This window comes from Gymnoscopelus microlampas, assembly GCF_963454915.1.
Source record: "Gymnoscopelus microlampas genome assembly, chromosome: 2".
Lineage (NCBI taxonomy): Eukaryota > Metazoa > Chordata > Actinopteri > Myctophiformes > Myctophidae > Gymnoscopelus > Gymnoscopelus microlampas.
In genome coordinates, this window is record NC_139939.1 from 20,658,619 (window position 1) to 20,673,612 (window position 14,994).

At 40.7% G+C, this 14,994-nt stretch overlaps 1 protein-coding gene across 1 annotated transcript in view; it reads left to right on the forward strand.

Moving 5' to 3' along the window:
• Positions 1–401: 401 nt before the first annotated feature.
• Positions 402–14,994, forward strand: part of neurl1aa (neuralized E3 ubiquitin protein ligase 1Aa) — a 77,096-nt gene continuing 62,503 nt past the window's right edge. Inside the window, exon 1 of the mRNA XM_084044294.1 lies at positions 402–562. Coding sequence (XP_083900420.1) covers positions 529–562 — 34 coding nt within the window. The 5' untranslated portion in view covers positions 402–528. The remainder of the gene's footprint in view (positions 563–14,994) is intronic.

A 14,994-nucleotide genomic window follows, 5' to 3' on the forward strand; every position in this document is an offset into this window, starting at 1 on the left:
CCCTCAGTAAAACAAATACAACAATACAAGAACCGCTGCAGGGGGCAAGTATACGCTGCAGTCAGGGGCTTCTCGCAGGGGGCGAGCGTTCCGCGAAAAAAAATGGGGGCGATCGTGTTTTGGGGCGAGGCTTCCGCTTACCGATAGGAGGACCGGCGCGGCAGTGACAGCGTTAAACGCGCTCACGACACCAACACAGCTAGTCTAGTAGTCTCCACCTTTTATGTAAATATGAGTGTGAGTGAAGCGGAGAGAGGAGCGCACAGTGGATGGATGCACGGGGGGGGAGTCGCCTTCACTGATCTATGCTGCGCTCAAAGGAGGTGTGTCAGTGTGTGCGTAAGTGCGTGACGCGTGCGTGTGTGGGGTTCTCTCTCCAGTGTTTATCATCTATTCAGGGAAAGGAGAAGGCACTCGTTAGGGATCAGAATGTGGAACCAGCATGTGGTGCGTGCATCGAGAGGATCTAAATAATCGATAGGCTATACATGCGATCGGAAGGCGACTATAGAGGAGCTACTATAAGCCATGGGTGGCCAAATAACGCGAACTGCCTTGTACGGTAAGGAATATTTGCGGTTTGTTTGTTTTCATTTTGAATGGATCTTAACGTGCTGTTTGACAGGTTGTGACATGTCGTGTCGGGATCATTGTAGCGTATGAGCGCAACAAAATGTGTGTTTTTATTATGATCAGGGAGCCATATGCCTATGCCAGCGGTATGTCACTGTGATATCACTGTACATACCTATATATTAAATTATGCAAATTATAGTGTTCAGTTTTTGGATAGATGAAGTGCAACTCACGTTTTTTTCTTCTTTTTCTTTCATCACCATTATTTTCTATGAAGGTGTTCCATGCTATAGAATTGTTATACACTCAGACAGTCAGCTGAGGAGAGAGTAGATGTTGTGGGGGGTTCCCTCTATGTATGGTGGAGTTTTCCCCCTCGTCTCTTTAATGTGATGCAGCCAGCAGGCCTATGAGTACAGCTGTTGTGCAATCAATTCAAAGCCCTGCGAAGATCAATAAATCAATTTCTCATTGTGGGGCTGGAGCCCATTTCTGCAGCTACTGTATCTTATTAGTCTGCCAGATAGGGTCAAATCACTCATCTCATTCAATGATTTTTACATGAATAACAGCCATAGCCTAAATTGCAAAGAGGACAACTTAATTAAGTCAGCAAACGGCTGATTTAAGCTACTTTGTCAACTATTCTTCCACTAAGTTTGGTCAGAATCAGAAATAGGCAGCAGAAGTTCAAAAATAACCAGGCCTTATCTTCGCTGGTGCCTTGCCTTGCCATCAAGGCACTGTAGCCTATATGTCCCTGTTTAAAGCAGCAGCTCTGCTCCTGTAGCCTCTTCCTGACCACCTTGTGCTAATTAAAGCCCATAGATTAATCCAATTAGGTGAACAGGGACAGACTGGCAGCCTGGCGAAGGGAAGGGGCCTCTAGGCTTTTATGATGCAAGTGAAAAGCCTATGTGACGTTTAGTAATGCTGCCTATATTGATGACTGAACGCAGCAGACAGTAGTTCTGATTTAATTAAATGACTGTAATTAAATTATTTTGATTCAGCAGGATAGCTGAATCGGAGCCGAGTCTCATCAGAAATATCTGATGTCTCATTTGTATTTTAGACGTCATTTAGGCCTAATTTGTCAACCCTCCTCACATGGTCATAACATTGTAGGATGCAAAACAAACACAAAGTGCCCCAAAACATTAAAGCAGCAATCCAGTAGTTCCAGCCATGTCTGCCTCAGGGTGCATGGTGATCGCCTCATCTCTGTCGTGTTGATGAATTGGTGTCGGTAGTTTGCGTCTCCATGACGTATAGCCGTTGCCATGCCATCCTTATCAAACACTCTCTCTCTCTGATGGCCCGGCCTTGATCACCGTTTTGTTATACTGCCTGTTGGGGCCAGAATCTCATAACAGTTTGATCATTCTGCTGCTCCTAAAAACCTGCTGTGGACCGCCTGATGCTGCTGATGTCCATGACTCCATGTCCCTCCCAGGTGCAGATGGTGCCTTCACTGTCTCCCATTAAGGGAGACAGTGATCCCATTAAGACCTGAGGCGATTCTTAAAAATGTTTTCTAAATCCTAACAGTTTTTTGAAAGAAATCGAAAGAAATGTTTTTCAAGATTTTTCAAAAATAGCAGATCTACAAGCTCATAGCGCGGCACTCGGTGCCGCGCTATAAACTTGTATATCTGCTATTTTTGAATAGCCAAAGAAATCTAAAGTGACACAGATGCGTTCCAGGTTTTAATGGGATTATACTGTATACTAGTGGTTCTCAAACGTTTTCATATCAAGGACCCCCACATTAATATGGAGTTGGCCCGCTGACCCCCATCAGAAAACATTTTGTTCCAGGGACCCCCACACAAGATTTGTGTTGTTAAAATGTTTAAAAGATATATATGTATATTTTTTTTTTACAAAATAGCAGATCGTGACACATTGTGACCTTTTCAAATAGCTGATATAACTTTAAAGTGGTTGAACTTATATTATAACCCATATTAACTAATTCTGCTGGTGACCCCCTGGAACCCGTTCAAGGACCCCTGGGGGGGGTCCCCGGACCCCACTTTGAGAACCAGCACTGTTTAGACAATAGACTATAAAGGCCACATCACCTCAGCGATCTGATCCCCTGTCAGCTGCATTGCCTGATCTCTCCCTGCAGTCATTAACCATTGAACAGAAGCATGACCCAAAAGTTCATGTCTGTCTATTTATACTACACAGTAAACATCAACACCAGCGTGCACTTATCCATGTGTGTAAGCCTGCAACTCTCACAGTTAACCCATTAAGACACGAGGCCCATTCTACAAAATGTCCTCTAAATCGTTCTGAAAATCTTATCTCATCAGTGGTGCTCAAACTTTCTTGTCAAGGACTCCCAAAATTATATGCATTTGGTCACGGACCCCCATCTCAAAAATGTTTTGTGCCAGGGACCCCCAGAAGCAAAGATTTGAGTTACAAATGTTTGCAAAAAAAAAAGAAGACATATATTTCAAAGATTTTCAAAAATGTTGACGATTTTTCAAAAATAGCAGATCTACAAGCTCATAGTGCGGCGCGAAGTGGCACGCTATGAGCTTGTATATCTGCTATATTTTAAGAATTGTGACACACACACACACACACACACACACACACACACACACACACACACACACACACACACACACACTCATATATATATATATAACTGTGTAGCCTAAGGCTAGGCTACACCTCAATGGACCTAATCTGGAAGAGAGAGTGAGAGGTTAACCACTTTAGCCCTATACTTAGTTGACCGAAGTCCCCCAGGGGTGTATATTAGGTCCCCTCCTTTTCCCTAAACTCTCAGAGTTAAACTAACACTGTGTAGCCTAGGGCTAGGCTACACCTAATCTGGAAGAGAAAGTGAAGCAGAGGTTAACCACTTAAGCCCTTAGATCATTGTTTCCAAAACAGTGATCTAACAAACAATGTTTATGGGTCGCGAGTAATTAAAAAAATATCTATATATTAAAACAAAAGAAATCCCCAAAGTATTTGATAAAAAATAATATAATAATAATTTCCATTAAAACATTTTTTTATGAAGAAGTGAAAATAGTAGATCTATGCGTTGCGAGCTTGTAGATCTGCTATTTTCACTCGTTTGGGTCCCGGCAAACGTCAAATTTCTCTTTTGGGTCTCGAGCTAAAAGGTTTGGGAAGCACTGCCTTAGATGACCCAAGTCCCGTTTATTTCCATGCCCTGTGTCTATAGTCTCTCATGATTCATTCTAAGGTCAGGTCACTGCACAAGTGCACAGCATCTTTCACACCTCGCAGTCTGGTTGCTTTTAGTATTGGTGAATACCGTATGGCCATGTATATTCCACTTGTAAGCTAAATGCAATAATGCATGCAGTATATCGTCTCTGTCATGTTGAAACCTCATATGTCCAAGACCAAAACTGTTACTTTTCATTATTCAAATAAAGAAAATTGTAAAAGTAGCAGATCTACTTTTGATACTTGTGTGTGGCACTACAGTAGTATGATCAAGTAGGGCGTTAATTTACGAAAAAACACAAAACGTTTAAAATATGGAGATAAAGAGGTTTCTGCCCGACAGCAACGATATACAGCAAAATGTGTGTGTGTGTGAACTCAGATTGACCTGTATGGGTTCATTTTTAGAATCTGTTAGAGTCAAATGAACTCAGGATTAGGCATGTACTGTAGCAATTCACTCAACTCACGATACGATTCATGATTTTCACGATTGTTTTAACCCAAAAGTATATGTTTTCTTTTTTTTTAATTATTTCTCTTACACAAATTCAGTATATTTCTTATAGAGGATAAGAGAAATACTGTGTTTACTCTTATCCTCTTCTCAATACAATAGCAAATTACTGAAAACTATCAACTTATCAATTCTCTTACAAAGATCCTGTATTTTCTTCTCTTTTTTTTGCCCTCTGCTGTTTGCATCGCGATTTTTATTAAATCGACTTAAATCGTCACCAGTTTGAATCAATTTACGATAAATCGTTACATGCCTATTGTCTACTCAGGATTGAAGGCAAAATGTAGATTGTATAGTCAGGTGTGGGACACATCATCCAAACAGCGTTGGCTGACTCCATTGCATAATAGAGTCTGTGCTGACTGAGTGTGTGGGAGCGTTCTGCTGGACTGGACTGACTGTGTTCCAGGGGCTCCGGCTGCAAACCTTTCATTCCAATGAATGTGTGTGTGTCTCAGCCGGGGATGAACAGGAACTCTGTATTCTTTTTGACAGTGGTTCTCAAACGTTTTCGTGCCAAGGACCCCCCCCAAATTGATATGTGTGTGGCCGCGGACCCCCACCTGAAAATACTTTGTGCCAAAGCTTTGTGTTAAAAATGTTCGCCTTTGAAAAAAAAAGAGATTTCAAGATTTGCACACATTTTCACGATTATTCAAAAATATAGCAGATCTACAAGCTCATAGCGCGGCACCGAGTGCCGCACTATGAGCTTGTATATCTGCTATTTTTGAATAGCCAAAGTATAAAATATTGGATAAAGGGGTTAAAATGATTGTGACGCTTTATAAACAAATTTAGCTGGGGACCCCCTGGTATCCACCCAAGGACCCCTGGTGGTCCCCGGACCCCACATTGAGAACAAATGCTTTATGATTCCCAACCTGTGGGCCGGGGACCACTGGTGGGCCGTGAGCGTATTGCAAGTGGGCCCTATAACTGGCAAAGCACTTAGACCTTTAAAGGCATAGTACGTACCTTTGCCCTGTGTTTAGCAAAACAATACATCTTTTTTTTGTTTTACCAATCATTTCCCACTAGAAGCAGTCATCAGCCACTGGAGTAGTGTGGTTGTGTTTACCTGCAGAAACACACTATACCCTCTCGCTGTATTTTGGTGTTTTCGTTGTTTTGGTTGGCCACAAAAACGTGCCCGTCTACCAAAACAAACAGTGAAAACGCCAAGATACAGCGAGACGGCAATGTGTTTATGCAGGTAAACACCAGTGGTGGGAAAAGTACTCAAATGTTTTACTTAAGTAAACGTATCAACAATACTACAATGTAGAAGTACTCTCAGTGATTATACTGTGAGAGTTGTTTTGGAGTTTATATATATTTTTTTATATAGTTTTGCATTGGTCCCTACCACAGCAAATATTGAATTATTGGCTCAGGAATGCGACAAAAAAAAAAAAAACCAAACTCCATGTATTTAAGGCTTCATGGGTTGAGTAATTGATAGAAAATGAGGTATTTTTTTTTTCTTTTAGCTGCCGAGTTAAGTGATCAGGTGGCCGGGCCGCAAATGCTTTAGGGATTTTGAAGTGGGCCCAGGTCCAGCAAAGGTTGAGAACCACTGCTTTAGGCCAAAGGGATGGCTGAGCCTGAGCTGAATAGATGCAGTATAAACCGTAATTTATCTCTACAAGCCAACTTCAAGGCCTTACACTGAATCTCACTAAAGTCATGGGACAAACCCAGGGGCTGTTCATTGTAAAAAAAATTATAAATAAAAACCCATAAAAAACTACCGGTATATTTTATGGGTTGCTATAGGCTATCGCCATCCATCGCTGTACAAAAAGCTGCTTGTTGAACTGCAGCAAAGTAATCTGTTTTAGACGTTTTTATCTCACTGGTTGCAAAATGTTTTTGTTTTGCTTCTATGCCTGTTGTAAACTCATCTGTTCCTGTCAAATGATACAGTTGAGGAAGTAGCAAGGGGATGTGCGTGTGCGTGTGCGTGTGCGTGTGCGTGTGCGTGTGCGTGTGCGTGTGCGTGTGACTGTGACTGTGTGACTGTGTGACTGTGTGTGTACGCGAGCATGCGCTTGTTTTACAGAAGTAAAGAGCTTTTATGAGGGCCAGACAGTTGCTATGGGGTGACAGAAACATATGTGTTAGGGTCAGGTGCTGCAGTCTCTTCTTGGGCATTCTTGGCAAGTTTAAGACAACGCACATTTGGAAGACAATGCTTACTGTGACCCACATCAATGGCACACATGTTACTATACTTGTAAGGACATCAACATTTTAGGCCTTTTGTTTTTGTATGCGTCAGTGTGCCATTTTTAACCCTAAAGCCGAAAATAGCAGACACCTGCACCCAAATAAGTATAAATCAGGTATAATCCTAAACCCTATAGAGCATCACAGTTCCGCCACTTCCTGGTGCCGGAAGTAAATACTCGATGCATTTTTCCCATTGACTTTTCCAAAAATATTTATATCAATCAATTTAAGCCTAGAATCAAGCCATCCAGGATCCTGGTGAATCATGACCATAAAACCTTTTTTTCTGTGATTTTTCATTTATTTTATATTTAATGATATGATATACTATATTTAATAAATACCCTTTGTTTTGCCGTTTTCAAAAAAGTTTTTTCACAGAATCAAACGTTTTATGGTCATGATTCACCAGGATCCTGGATAGCTTGATTCTAGGCTTAAATTAATTTATACAAATATTTTTGTAAAAGTCAATGGGAAAAATGCATTGAGTATTTACTTCCTGCACCAGGAAGTGGGCGGGAACTGCGACGCTCTATACCCTAACCTAACCTATACATGTCTAATCCCAACCCTAACCTCAACATGCATCTTTTCCTAATTGTAGTTATATGCCTAACTCTAAAAGTCTGTTTTAACTATAAAACAACCATTTCACTTGTGAGGACCATGCAGTGAGGACCAAACTTGTCCTCACTTGGCATCTACTATACTTGTGGGGACATTGGCCCCTCACAAGTATAGTAATACAAAAACACACACACACACGCGCACGCGCACACGCGTCAAGGCCCTACCTCATCAGCAGGTCACCTTCAACCCAGCACCCCATCATGCACATTAATGATTTCCAGATACCTTTTTAATACCTGCTTTTCTTTCGCTCAATGTTTTCACCACAGTTCATTATTCCTTTCCACCATCCCATCCATCCTGCTCTAATTCGCCGCCAAGGAGGCATCATTGGATTACATGGTCCTACGACAATAGGAACGGTATACAGTAGATGGCCATATGCTATTAGTATTACTTATTGATTTGTGTTGTGTAATCCTGTTGGGTGGTACAGAATGCGGTAACAGGGAGGAGGGGGGGGGGGGGATTAGTGGACCGTGAAGGAGCACGTCATCCAGACGGTCTTTCATCAGAAACCGTACGGCTCACCTTTCACTCCTGGGTCATTAGCGGCTTGACAGTGACGGCTGAATTATTGATAGGGAGCCAGTCTCTACTGTAGGATATGAGCGGAGTAGGGCTTTAACGCTGACGGTGTACATTTTGTACACCGTCAGCGTTACGATTGTTTTTCTCTCAGTGGTAAAAAAAACTACTTGCGAAGTATAGCTCTGGGCAATTAACCGGAAATATATGGAAACTGACGTTTAGAACCTCTAACCAACTTAATCTTGCTCATGTAGGTTAATGGAATAATTTAGAAGCAGGTTTTTTTTAAATACTTTTTTGAGTTTTTCATTAAATCGACACAAAAATATATTGTGGCGCGCAGAAAATACAGTACAGACCTTGTCATAGTACTATGAGGGCAGTGTAAAACATGTTTAATAGTGTATTATAATTGTTAATTTATCGTAATGGAGGTAAAAGTCTGAGCCCTACTGAGAGTGCACAAATGCGTTTGGTTACACTTGTACACTCTCAGCGTTGTGAACGGATACATCAACCGTGTGTTTTTTCCCCTCAGTGGTAAAGCTCAGACTAATATGAGGAATCTACAGTAGATTGCACCGTGACCCAGGTTCACCTTATTATGCTGTTACTGATCTGCGTTCCTACGGAAACCGCTTGTGTCGCATTGCCATGGGCACGCAGGCCAATCTATCAGAGCCAAATCAATGGATTTGTCACAACGGTTGCCTAGCAGCGCATTAAAGCCCCTTGGTTACCACAAACATAACCAGAGCCCCTTCCCGTGTCTTATGTCTCCAGGTAGAATAGCAGACACAGCTATATAGTTACAGCGCTGCCCACGGTAGGTACTATAGTAATCTCCATTATCTTTAATAAGCCCCGCAGAGCGTATTGGATTTCACGATGCGTTTATCTGTACACAGCATCTGTTGGTCGTGCATAAATGCACAAGCAAGGAATTTTGGAGATTAGCATGGACAAGATGTAGTACTTTGACCTGATATCTATTATCCTCACGCACTAGATAGATAGAGAGACCTTTATTGATCCGGCGGGGTAAATTCAGGCGCCAGAGGCAGCACTGCAGTTAAGATACAGATACAGATAGTGAGAGGAGTGCTGTGAGATGCAGTCATACTGTAGGAAGAATAAGCATCACAAGTTACAGGATCCTGCCCCAGGCTAAGGCAGATTACGTAAGCGAGAATACACACTCAATAGCTATGCACTAGAGCCACTGTTTTTTTTTCTTGTTAGAGCCTGCTAGATATATTATTTTAGCCAATATTTTTGACGATGTTCTTTCAAACTGGTGTTCCTATTTTGTGCATGTAGTAGGTGAAAATGTCAAGGGTTGTCTAACAGTTTCAGACGCATTGTGAGCTATTTTTTAAACTCTTTAGGGCTTAAAGGACAACTTTAGTTTTTTACAACCAAGGTTTATATTTTAGCTTGTAATTAAAGTAAATAAAAGATGAGTGTTATTTTTTTTTCATTTACTGCTTTCTACAGTTTTGGCAATTTTTGCGATATTTCTTACAGTGGGCGGGGGCATTCTGTCCGGTGGCTAAATATGCCTGTTTTACACAATAAAAGAGGTCCTGTGGTCTTTGATGGCCAGCTGTGAGTTATTGGGGTCTAGAAGAGCTACTGTACATAATAATAAAGAAAACACCGGGTTATTGTGTAAAAAAAAGACATATTTAGCCACCGGACAGAATGCCCCCGCCCACTGTAAAAAATATCACGAAAATTGCTAAAACTATAGAAAGCAGTACATTTAAACATTTTAACACTCATATTTTATTTACTTTAATTACAATCTAAAACATAAACCTTGGTTGTAAAAAACTAAAGTTGTCCTTTAAGGGGTTAAATAAAATACATTTCAGTTTGTGTCTGTATTATCTTAATTTGTTTTGATAAATATGTAAAATGTTCTCAAATTAAAGCTTTAACCAAATCAAAGATTTTCAAAATGCTTTCAAGATTTAGACTTTGTTTTATTGCAAAATATTGGTCCAAAATTGGTTATCGGTGGTCTAGGTCAGTGGTTCTCAAAGTGGGGTCCTTAAGGGTTTTCCAGGGTGTCCCCAGTTATTTAACCAAATGGCACCAAATAGGTATGTATGTAACTCTGAGAGCGTACCAATGGAACCAAATGGACCCATAAGAGTAATGGGGGTCAGGGCCTATACCAACATTTGGGGTCCTTGAAATTAGAAAGTGTGAGAACCACTGGTCTAGGACTCTCCAAAATGTATCGGACCCAAAAATCTGGCATCATTTTAGGCCCTACAGTATATAATTTGTGAAGCTTCAGCTCATAGTGGCTATATGAAGACATGAATGGTGGTGCAGTGTCAGTGTCAGTGTGGAACATGAATGATGATGTGAGTGTAACTGATACTCCTCCAGTAATTCCGCGATTCATTTCAAAGTCGCTGCCATGTCAGACGGTAATGGCGTGGTCGTTATGAGTCAGTGGGATTGAATACTTCATCTAAACAACGCTATGTAAACATCATTAATACCAAGGATCCTCTGGGCCCATTGGCTTCAGTGTAAACCATGTTGCCATCTGATCCATTTAAGTAGATAATGTAAACAGATACCTTAAATATACCTCCATGCACTATGGTATAATATCGTCTCTGTCGGGTGGAAACCTCATATGTCCAAAACTGTTACTATTCAGGATTCAAAATCCAAAATAGCGAAACGCGGCGCTTCTAGCTTGTAGATCTGCTACTTTTGATACTATTGGGTGACGCTGTAATTTGATCAAGTAGGGCGTTAATTTAAGAAAAAACACAAAAAGGTAAATATGGAGAAAGCAAGAGGTTTCTGCCGACAGCAACGATATGATGTGAGGTCAGTTAGCAAAGGGGCACCAAAATTGATAAAAACACTCGGGATGTGTGTGTCTTTGTTGTGAAGTTCAAGTCAAGCCAACTGTATTTGTATACATGTTTCCTACCATGAAAACCCTACTTTTAAAACAGGAGGCTTAACCCGATAAGACCGGGAACGCATCTGTGTGTCATTTTAAGATTTCTTAAGTTTGGGCTATTCAAAAATAGCAGATATAAAAGCTCATAGCGCGAGTGCTGCGCTATGAGCTTGTAGATCTTCTATTTTTGAAAAATCGTGAAACTTTGTGCAAATCTTTGAATATATATATAATTTTTTTTAACATTTGTTATTCAAATCTTTGCTTCTGGGGATTCTACAAATGTCTAAATCATGTCTAAAACTGTTCTCTGAAAAACTTTGCTATAATATATGGTTCTCAAACCTTTTTCATGTCAAGGGCCCCCAAAATTATATGTCTTTGGCCACGGACTCCCATCTCAAAATATTTTGTTCCAGGGACCCCCCAGAAGCAAAGATTTGAGTAAAAAAATGTTCGCTTTAAAAAAATATATATATTCAAACTTAAGACTTGCACCAATTTTTCAAGAATAGCAGATCTATGAGCTTGTATAACTGCTATTTTGAATAGCCCAAAGTGACACAGATGCGTTCCCGGTCTTAATGGGTTAAGTTTAATAGAAAGTTTATTCCAGAGAGTATATGTCACTAAATGCACCTTCACCAGGTGTAGATTGTGGTGAGGAGACCAGTGTCTTGATGATCTGACAGGTCTGATAGGCTTACAGCCAGAGAGCGGGTCAGAGATGCATTCAGGAGATAAACCTCTTAAACCCCTATATACTTAGTTGACAGGAGTCCCCCCAGGGCTCTGTACTAGGCCCCCACCTGTTTACACTCTACACACTAAATATCTTAGTCTGAAAATAGCAGATCTGTGAGCTTATAGATCGGCTTGTTAGATAGAATGTTCTGTCTTCCCAGAATAGGAACGCTAGCGTTTTTGTGGGTAAAAGCCTTGTAGTACTTGGAAATCAATTTACCTAGAATAATGTGTTGAGCTATTCTTGTTCCAGTGAACATAATTATGGCTAAATGAGCTGAAGCCTTCGAACAGTCCTTTTTTTAGGAAGTCCAGTGAACAGGCCATTACAGTAATCTAACCTGTTGGAGATTAATGCATGGACCAGTTTTCCCAGAGTCATTAAGAAGCTTCTAAAGTTGGAGATCTTTTTGTTTAATGGTAAAAAGCTGTCACAGTAATATTAGTGCTATGATTTTGAACATTAAGATCAGCGTCCTTAATTGCACCCAGGTGTGTCTGGCCAGCTCGCTGGGTTTCATTGACCTCCTGTCTCTGTGTGCATGCACATGCATGTGTACTGCCCTGCATGTTAGGATGCCCTAGTTATTTAGCTTATTAATGTGTACTCCATTGCAGGGCTGGGCAATTATCTAAACCCATATAGAGCCAATAACCCACTTGCTCATGTTTCTTCCATAGCCTATATCAACGAATAGATTGAAAACATAGATTTATTTGTATTTTTTATAATTGACTTAATCGATAAGTCTGATTAACCACTATAGACCAATTATTTGTTTACCATCATTGAGACTGGATGCACAGGTGATTGTTTCATGCAATCAATTCTCAACCTGTTGTTTCGGGGTGCGCTGGTTTCAGCACACCCCAACCCCCTCTTGTGTGTTGGCTAGGGCTGCGCACCCTAGTGAGACCTGACAGAATGGGTTTAATTTGCAACCAGTGTGACGCTTGCAACCAGTGTGACGTCGTCGTAGTGAATTGCTCATGCTTGTAGATCTGCTATTTTCACTGTAAAGAATAAAGTCGTAATTGTGGCAAAAATTTGAAATAATCGTCATGACGATGACATCTGTTCAGTCTTGCACAGATAAGTGGATCTGAGTCCCGCGTGGACAAGAAATCTGCCGATGACACACACACACACACACACACACACACACACACACACACACACACACACACACACACACACACACACACACACACACACACACACACACACACGCGCTTCTAGGCTGCCCGGCCATGCCGTAACAATACCACCATACAATGAACGCTGAAAAGGGAAGTATTTAAGTCGGTTAAGAGCAAAGACAATTAAGTATTTATTTGACAGCTAAATGACCTGACATTATGTGAACTGTCTGGTTGCAGTATAATCCCAACAACACATGTGCTATGTTTTCTAACCAGATGTGTTATGGTTCTCCAATTAACCACCCACACACGTACACACGGTCACACACATATCTGTTTAGAGATGGTTTTAACGTATTGACTTATTTGTATACACATTGAGGATAGCTTTAATCCGCTAAGACCGGGAACGCATCTGTGTGTCATTTTAGATGTCTTGGGCTATTCAAAAATAGCAGATATACAAGCTCATAGCGCGGCACCGAGTGCCGCGCTATGAGCTTGTAGATCTGCTATTTTTCTTTAAATCGTGAACATTTGTGTAAATCTTTGAATATATATATTTTTAAAGCGAACATTTGTAACTCAAATCTTTGCTTCTGGGGGGTCCCTGGAACAAAACATTTTGAGATGGGGGGTCCCCGGCCAAACACATATCTAAAAATGTTTTCTGAATCCTAAAAGTAACATATTATTTTGCTGTATCAGTGGTGCTCCAACTTTTCCATGTCAAGGACCCCCAAAATGTATTTGGCCGCGGACCCCCCCATCTCAAAATATGTTGTTCCAGTTATAAATGTTCAAAGATTTGCATAACTTTTACGCAATAAAAAAAAATAGCAGATCTACAAGCTCATAGCGCGGCACTCGTTGCCGCGCTACGAGCTTGTAGATCTGCTATTTTTTGAAAAGCCAACAAAATCTTTAAATGACACAGATGCCTTCCCGGTCTTAATGGGTTAAAATCGTATAATACTGTAGTCTCCTTGAATTAGGGGGATCATTTATTTAGAGAGAGAATAACCTTTATGGTTGTTGTGTTTCCCATCTGGTTCCGGGACATGATGGATCCTAACATCCTGAACAAATATTTAAACGTTCACAAACAGTCGGATCTCTGTTTGCATTGTAAACCATTTGGCTGACATGGGTCGCAGCAGATAGAGTTTTTTTCAGTTAGTTTAAACACACAATAAAAAAGCACAACGTGTACACAAACACATGAGTTTATGGGCATGCACACGCACGCATGCACACACGCACACGCACACGCACACGCACACGGTATCAGGCATAACTCTATCCCTAAACCAAACTTAATCTGAATCTTTTTTTTTAATAGTAAACAATCTCTAAAAAATCTTTTTACAACCATAAAGCAACCATTTCTCTTGTGAGGACCAGGAAAACGGTCCTCATACAACGTCTATTTCTCATATTCTACTAGACTGTAGAAGTTTTTACTGAAGTAAAATTATCACTACTGCAATGTAGAAATATTCTGTTACAATAAGTCCAGAATTCTAAATTCACTTGAGTAAAAGTACAAACGTATTTGTATCAACATGTACTTATATAAAGTACAAAAAGTAGAAAGTACTAGCAGAAGTGCCATTTCACAATTTTTCAAATGTATAAAATGGATACAAATCTTTTGAAAATAGCAGATCTACAAGTCACAAGCTTGTAGATTTTCTAATAGCCAAACTTTAAATGGGCCTGAAGTGGTTAATGTAGGCCTACTGTATGTTTTGTAATAATAATCGAGATCTACAAAGTAACTAGTACTGTAGTAGCTAAAGTTTTCAAATAATTGTAGGGGAGTAAAAATACTCCAGTAAAATTGTACTTAAATCCAGTACATGAGTACATGTCCTTAGTTACTTAGTCCACCACTGCTCACAAGTATATTAACACACACACACACACGCGCGCGCGCACACGCAGGTACGCGGTCATGTAACCTTTGGTTGGCCGTTCTCCTCAGCCAGATGACGACGGCCAGAGATTAGCTTACGGCTCAACAAAGGCCTCCGGCGGGGCGTGCGAGGTCTTAGTCACATACATGCCAAGGTGTTTGTGGGAGAGAGAGGGATTGGAGTTGTCATGACAGTGCTGTCATTAGCTCAATAAAGACCTCTGCACTTTACCTTATGAGGAGGACATTCTGTTCACCGTGTACCGCCCAACGTCACACGCATACTGTATACTGCAGTCGGTGGACAGTATAACCGAGTATATTTACTCAAGTGCTGTACTTGAGTACCTTTTTATTTTTTTTATCTGTACTTTACAGCAGTTGAAATCATCGATAAAAGGCTGTTTTTGCATACACATGGCTAAGCAGAACATTAACCCATTCAATCCGGGGACGCATCTCTGTCATTTTTAGATATCTTTAGCTATTCAAAAATAGCAGATCTACAAGCTCATAGCGCGGCAC